Source organism: Quercus lobata, chromosome 3 (assembly GCF_001633185.2).
Source record: "Quercus lobata isolate SW786 chromosome 3, ValleyOak3.0 Primary Assembly, whole genome shotgun sequence".
NCBI classification, from domain to species: Eukaryota; Viridiplantae; Streptophyta; class Magnoliopsida; order Fagales; family Fagaceae; genus Quercus; species Quercus lobata.
The window spans coordinates 27,551,065-27,559,093 of record NC_044906.1 but is presented as its reverse complement, the minus strand read 5'-3'; the positions used below and the strand labels follow the sequence as shown (position 1 = coordinate 27,559,093).

General features: G+C 31.5%; 1 protein-coding gene across 1 annotated transcript; it reads right to left on the bottom strand.

Annotated features, from left to right (window-relative positions):
* Window positions 1–5,073: 5,073 nt before the first annotated feature.
* On the bottom strand, window positions 5,074–7,785 carry LOC115982656 (probable serine/threonine-protein kinase PBL12). The gene is made up of 6 exons (XM_031105320.1): window positions 7,557–7,785; window positions 7,173–7,390; window positions 6,930–7,074; window positions 6,017–6,144; window positions 5,793–5,913; window positions 5,074–5,497 (listed from the first exon to the last, which is right to left on the bottom strand). Exons 1-6 carry the CDS (start codon window positions 7,684–7,686, stop codon window positions 5,151–5,153), a joined length of 1,089 nt encoding a protein of 362 aa, XP_030961180.1. The 5' UTR covers window positions 7,687–7,785; the 3' UTR covers window positions 5,074–5,150.
* Between the last annotated feature and the right edge of the window lie 244 nt (window positions 7,786–8,029).

The window sequence follows — 8,029 nt, the reverse complement described above, 5'->3', positions numbered from 1 at the left end:
AAGAGAAGAGAGAAGAGACCAGAGAGAGAAAAAAATTGTACCCCGCGACCAAAAGAATAAGAGTTGTAAGCCATGCAAGAAGGGGATTGTTTTCCAAATATTTTTTCTAGAAACAACCTATAGAAAATAAGCTTTATTTTTGTTAGGGTTTTCTGTTAATTTTAAAACAAATTATTTATATAGTTTTTCATTGACCAATTTTTTATATGCTATCAAACACTGAAAAATATGAAAAACTATCTTTACAGAAGGTTTTCCAGTTTTTTAACGAAACAAACAAAGTGTTATGTTCTTGTGTGAGTTAATTAACATTATGCTTGATCACTTATTAGGAATGTACACATCCAAAGCAATAATCTTTGTTTTATCAAAAAAGAAAAAGAAAAAGAAAAAAAAAAGCAATAATCTTTGTTGAATACATTAAAAACATTAATTTTATAAGTGGATACATCCAAAACAAATTAACTGAAAAAAAAAAAAAAAAAAAAAAAACTGTGTCTATATATATATAATTTTTATTTTGAGTATCTAATCTATAAGTGGATAAAGCAATTTGATAATCAATAGGAGAGTAACCCTATTTTTTAGGCCATGTTTTAGTGGGAGTTAGAGTTGTACTTTTATTGGATTGTCCTTTAGTTTTGCCTCTACTTAAACATAGGGTGTAAGAGTATTTTTGAACAAAAAAAATGAGGATCCCAAACAAATGAAGCCCTTAAATAGTAATATAGATACTACTATTTAAGGAGCTTCACCTATTTGGGTTCCTCAATTTTGATGCCTAAAATACCCATCATCATACTCACAAGTTTTCAACTAACGGGGACAAATATGTAAATTAAAACTCTTATACTTAGGCAAAAATGCAAATTCCACAATTTAGTTGAATTTCATTTAAGTCCTAGAACTTTACTTTTTGTTCAACTAAGTTTTCTAAGTTTCAAATTTAATTAATTTAGGCATTCTATCCAATTTTATTAAAAAATTTCCTCCCAAAAAAAAATTTTATTTTCACATTAAAAAATCTATAAAATTAATAAAAATATTTTATAAATTTTTATGTGAGATTTAAAAATAAAAAAAAAACCTTTTTTCATTAGTTCGGCAATTATTTTAACAAAATTAGACAAAATTCCTAAATTCAACCACTTTGAAACTTAGAGTACTTAATTAAGCAAAAGTAAAGTTAGAGAACTGAAATGAATTTTGGTCAAATTTATAGAGTGCACTTTGCATTTTAGCATATATATTATCTCTATTTTTCTTTAAGTATGATATAATCTATTTGTACTCTATATTTATATCTATAAATTATCTCTATTTTTCTTTAAGTAGAATATAACCTATCTATACTCTATACCTATCTCTATATTTATAGCTTATTTATATTTGTTTCTCAAAAATCTCTATTTATCTTACTATAGCTTTTGGTAAATCGTATCTCAACTTGTAGTTCAAATATCTCATTTCCTGACTATTAGAATTATCAACAACAAAAAAAGTGTTTATTATCACCATTTTAAAATTTATTTAAATTACTAATAACTTAACAACATTCAATTCATTTATTCCAAAATGGGTTCATAAAAGCTTGTCATTTCTTATATGAATTGGTTGATTTTAGGGTCTCTCCAAGCATTTTTAACAATAATATTTTCATTAACATTGCATGCAAGTTGAGAAGTTAACAAGTTGTGACCAAAATGAGTAAGAATGGATTCTATGGAATAAACTTATCAAAGAACCAGATTGGGTCCAAACTAGGAGGGGGCCCAAGGGGGACGCCCCCCCCCCCCCCCCCCACAATGAAAAAAAAAAAATTACTAGGTAAATATCTGTGTTTCTATATATATATATATATATATGATTTTTATTTTGATAATCTAAGTTATAAGTGGATAAAGCAATTTGAAAATCAACAAGAAAGTGACCCTATTTTTTAGGCAATGTTTTAGTGGGAGTTATAGTTGTATTTATACCGGATTATCCTTTAGTTTTAACTCTACTTAAATATAGGGGTGTAGGGGCTTTTTTGAACCAAAAAAACGAGGATCTCAAATAGGGGAAACCTCTTAAATAGTAGTATAGATACATTTGGGCCCCTCATACTTGTAGCTTGGGTCTACCTTCTAAAATCATGAATCATCAACCTAGCCCATATAAATCCTAATAAAAAAAAATGTAAATCCAAATTTTATTAAAAAAAAACCAATGAAAAAAGAAAAAGAAAAAAAAAAGAGAGATCGAGAGGGTGGTCGAGAGTTGAGACTAAGAGAGATACTGAGAGGTGATCGTGAAAGACCACTCACCTGACCTCTCACCATTGTCAATTAGCCATCTCTTTGCCACAGCCCACACGGCCAAACCGAGGCTTCCATGTGAGACCCACACCACCACTTGATGTCGGTTGCTCCATTTAATCATATTCTAAAACACTGAAAAAAAATCATTGGCTTATCAAATTATCTATCGAGCTATGAAAAGGATTCAAAAAAAGAAAAAAAAAATTTGCCTAGTCCAACTTAGAAGTAACCAATCTCTCTCTCCTTCAACCAAAACCTAATATATTTATGAATATCAAAATAAGTGCTTTTGGTGCTTGTGTTTTTACCAATGAGTAATGGTGATTGTGAATTGAATATATAAATCTGTAATTGTGTTTGTGAGTCTCTGTCTCAGAGAGAGAGAGAGAGAGAGAGAGAGAGAGAGTAAAGTTATATAAGTGTTTGTTGTTTGACTATAGAGATTTTATTAATGAATATATTAGCGTTTGTTGTCTGACTATGCTAAATTTTTTGCATTCCTAGAGCTCGATATACAATATTTTTGGCAAATATCATTTTAGAGTTATCTTAGTATTTTAGCTATTAGCTATAGTGGTGTTCATAGATTGCCACTATAGACTCTTGACCTATAGTGGTGTTTTATGAACGCCGCTATAGGCCCTTGTAAGACAAGGGTAGTGGCGTTCATAAAATGCTACTATAGGCCCTTGTAAGACAAGGGCAATGGTGTTCATAAAACGCCACTATAGCTCCTTTAAGAAAAAAACCCAATTGAATTTTTAAAATAGTGGCATATTTCTAGAATATTTTTTTATAAACAAAATAAAAACAGAATAATAAAAAATAATTCTAGGCATATTCGGATATTCCTAGAATATTCAGTTATAAAAATAAAAAAAATATTTAACAAAGGACCTATAGTGGTGCCACTATAGGACCTTATAAGACAAGACCTTATAATGGCATTAATAAAATGCCACTATAGGTCCTTTAAAAAAAAAAAAAAGCCCAACTAAATTTTTTAAAATAGTGGTATATTCCCAAAATATTTTATTATAAAAATAAATAATATTTAACAAAGGACCTATAGAAATGCCACAATAGGTCTTTAAAATAGTGGCATATTCTCGAAATATTATATTATAAAAATAAATAATATTTAACAAAGGACCTATAGAAACGCCACTATAGGTCTTTTAAAAAAAAAAAACCGAGTTTTTTATAATAGTGACATATGCCTAGAATATTTGGTTATAAAAATAAAATAAAATTTTAAAAAGGATCTATGTGTGGGTGAAGACCTAGGATCTATAGTGGCGTTTTAAAAACGCTGCTATAGAGTGTTTGAACTACAAATAAAAACGCTGCTAAAAAATGCGATATTGTAGAAAGCGCCGCTATAGGAATTAATAGAAAAACGTAGAGTATCTATTACGGCGCTTTCAAACGCTGCAATACGTCTGTCTATATTCTAGTTTCATCCAAATAACTTATAAATAAAGCCAAATGGCATGGATATATAAAGCTGATTGTTTTTGGGGTTGTGGAATTGTTGTAGGTTAAAAACCCATGGCCCGACGTTGATGCTCATTGTGGGGTGCTGCTGAACCAGTTTGGTTTAATTGAAGCAAGGTATGATATTTCATTTACATCTGAACTACCTGTGATTATTCTTCATTTGGACATTCTATGACTATTAGAGTGAGAGAGATGATTATGATTTTTAATTCGGCGGACAAATATTTTACTGTCCTTTTTGGTTTGTCAAGAAGTATTTGGATTTGCTCTCTGGTTATATTTTGCCCCTACTTTTATTTGCAATTATTCTCTGATGCAGCTCTTTTATGAGTTTATTTGAATTGTATTTTCTCTTTTGTTGTTCAGCTGATATGGGACCGAGCTCTTGGACTGCCCACTAGAGAGGCCAAAAAGGGTTACAAATGGAATGGTTTGAAAATTATTGCAAGAAAGCAGCTTGTTCTTGAAATTTGGTGGAGTGTGCATCAATTACTCGGAAATAATGTCTTTAACAAAATTGGGTTTTGCAACACACAGATGCAGGGATATCCTTGCAATTATGAGATCTAATGGATTTGTCAAATTACAACAGAAACTATTTGCCTATTTTAGAAATTTGAGTAACCATTTTTCAAAGCTTGAGTTAGAATGTGATTTGATTTGAGTTTGTATGGTACATTATTTGAGTGAAACTAGCAGACAAATTACTGTCTATCGATAAAAGGTATAGAAAAATGATAACCGCCAACAGGATTCGATTGTAGACTATAGCAATGGGATGTTTCATATTTTTACCCTTTTTTTTTAAATAAAATTTATTTATTTATTTTTACATTGTGCCAAACACTAGAAAATATTTTACACATATTTTCATGTACACTGCCAAATACGATGAAATGAAAATATTTTTCACATAAAATATTTTACTTTTTCAAATATTTTATATTGAAACAAATGGATTGAGAGACAACTAGACAAGCCCTTTCCTAAATAAAGCTCAAATTATTCAAAAAGAGCTCAGTTTACAACCCTAAGTAAAACATCTATGAGCAACTTGCTTCTTCAGTTCTTTTTCTCGCTTCTCTTTCGTTGTCTGAAGTGCTGACCCCAGATCCAATCAAATGCACAAGTAAACAAAAATGTGATAACTTGTTCTTCCAGCAGTGCTTCCCATGCAATATGCATCATATTTTGCCAGGCTAAAACCATATACACGAATCAACTTCATAACTGCAATTGATACAGAACAAGCAATCCTATAAAAAGGTAGTGAAATAAAATAGAAAATATGTGAATCCTTCTAAAGTCCCAAATTCCCAAATTGATCAGGACAGGTATCATCTGTTTTTACATTCCAACTACATTGCCATGAAGTTGAACAGCTTGTAAACCCTCCAGACGCTTGACAACATCCTTCATGGAAGGACGCTTATCAAGTTCCCTTTGAATGCAGCGCATGGCAAGCTCAGTTATCATTATTCCATCAGAAGCATAAAAGCCAGGGTCTTCAACAAGGCTTTCATGTACAAGATATCGATTAGGCCTATACTGCCTCCAGGCCCAACGGTAAACCAAAGTAGTTGTCTGAATATTTTCCATGTCCACAATTCTTTTTGTTATTAGCCCCAGGAGGACAACGCCATAAGAGAAGACATCGTGGTAAGTTACCTCAAATCCACCTTCCTCTGGTCCACCTGACAAGCACAATAAACAATTTGCAGTAAGAAATACAGAAAAAACACAGTTATTCTAGGTAAATCCATTAGTGTAAGCCATTAGAGGCTCTTATCATAATGCTGTTATAGCTCGTCAAAACATGATGACTGCTTTACATTGTGTACAGCCTGGTCCACAATGAAGTTGTCCAACTTCTACGGCATAAAAATTAAGAGAGAAGAAAAGAAAGAAAATAGAATACTAACACTAGATGAACAAATCTAAAAGCATGCGTTGAATTGAAAACATATAAGTATCTTCAAGCCTCAATACCTAAGGGGAAGTATTCTGGATCATCATAGCCAGCAGTCAACAATTTCTCTTTGGGGCGTGTCAGCTTACCAAGAATACCTCCACTCATGGTTGAAAAGTCAAATATCTTTGGGTTGCAATCCTAAACATCACATTGAAAAGTCAAGGATAAAGCAAAATAAAAAAGAGTAAAAAGAAGGAAAAAGATGGATTTGCTGATAGTTATCAAGAGTCAATTACTGAACCTGATCAAGAATTATATGAGCTGCGTTAATGTTGCGTACTAAATAAGGCTTTTTTGGATCATGAAGAAATTCAAGTGCGCGAGCAAATCCAAGAGCCACTTTAATCCTTTGAAGCCAAGTAAGACTACCTAAACACAAACATAAGGAATTTAATGACACAGTATTAACAGTTTATCTACAAAAGTAATGATTTATAATTATAACTTCACTACCAAATTTTAACATATCTAGATAAATGACAACCAATTCGCTATGTTCCAACAAAAGTCCAATGTATTTACCATATTACAACTGAATCACCTGTGACCTCAAAATAAGAATAGGTTTATTCTTGAAAAACCAACCCCCCACCCCCCCCAAAAAAAAAAAAATCTTACACCACCAGTTGGACCATCCCATGTTTTCCAAGATGTTGCATCCATAACCGAAATCCACATTCAAGCTTGAAAAATATGACAATTAATAGATTTTAATAAAATATATTAATAAAATTTTTAGTTATCTATCAAAAAAAAAAAAGATTTTAAAGTAAAGCGGGAACAAGGAGAGAAGTTAAAATAAAATATTAGAGTGGATTTTTGGTACATATCAAATGCCAATTTTTTTTAATTGGTAAGTTACTCACACACCCAATGGGTCATGAACCCGCGATTTCACCCTCCACATAGCAGTTGTAAAGGGAAGAGGTGGTTAAGATATGCTATTTTCAATAATTTGGGAATCTTCTTCTATTATTTCAAAATTCGAGGTATGGTAAGAATCTAGCGCACCACCAAAATTATATTTAGTTTTATACCAATTGATTTTAATTGAAATGGCACTTCTCCCATAACAATAGATTGGGCACAAATGACACATTTAGATGGAGCCAATCTTATAGCAAAATAGAACAACAATAGTAATACCTTATTACCTGTGGTAGCCAAGTTACGAACAGTACCCAAAGGATTGAGGTCATAAACAACAGCTTCAAGGTAGCGTCTATTACAATAGCCTAACAAATTTACCACGTTTGGATGTTGTTTTGCACTTGGTTGTGTTAAAAACATTACTTCTTCCTGTCACAAATCATGTAAAAAATGATCACTTTCAAATGCGAAAACAGGAAACACAAAAAATAATTGCAAGAACTTAATTAAGTAAAAACCATATATACATTAAAACTTTCAATTCCGTCGAGATGACACGATGTTGGTAGAGTATAATCCCAAATCTTCACAGTGACAACCCAATCTTCAAAAGGAAGCCAGCCATGTCGGATTGTCCCGCGGTACAGTTTGGTAAATAAGGTTTCTCCAATCAAATTTTTTTCATTAAAATTGTCAGTCATATCAGCCAATTCTTCCATTGAATATAAGAGCGGCTTGTGAGATCCTACCCAACACAACACAAGAGATACAGAATTTCTTCAATTATTTAAATAAAACACAGAGAGAGAGAGAGAGAGAGAGAGAGAGAGAGAATGAATGTAGATTAATGAGAAGAATGTAAACAAACCCCAATAAAATAAAAACGCAATTGATTGATAGAAAGTAGATACCAATGGAAGGAAGAGATTTATGGACAGGTAAAACTCGGGGTGGAGCGAGACGGTCGCGTTGTATAACTTGCTCTCTATGTTCAAGAAAAGCCTTATTGTAGATAAACGGTTCCCTGGTTTCCACTTCCATTCTTCTCAGCAACAAATAACACCAAAACCCTAATTCTTAAACTTCTCTTCTCTCGCTCCTTTGTCCTTCCTATTCGTACTAACTACTCAGTATTTCCCAGACTCCGACACCATATATATACCGCCTGTAAACCGTTTTTTTAATTTTAAATAAAATAAATACTAAAGTATTATTTTACTTCCTAAATTTCATTAAAAGTTTGTTTTTGTTTTTTATTCTTAAACTTTAAAAAATTCATTTTTTACCTTTAAATTATTAAAAAAATCCATTTTTTACCCTTTTTTTTCATTCTAATTTTTGTTTTTATATTATTCAAAAAACTATTTACAAAGTTTAGAGATGA

Excerpts from the sequence above, each read along its gene's own strand:
- LOC115982656 (XM_031105320.1), bottom strand. The coding sequence starts at position 7,686 with ATGGAAGTGGAAACCAGGGAACCGTTTATCTACAATAAGGCTTTTCTT. Across the intron at positions 6,145-6,929 it reads TCGTAACTTGGCTACCACAG|GTAGTCTTACTTGGCTTCAA; the intron begins GTAATAAGGTAT and ends GTTTGTGTTTAG. Across the intron at positions 5,914-6,016 it reads CTCATATAATTCTTGATCAG|GATTGCAACCCAAAGATATT; the intron begins GTTCAGTAATTG and ends TGTGATGTTTAG.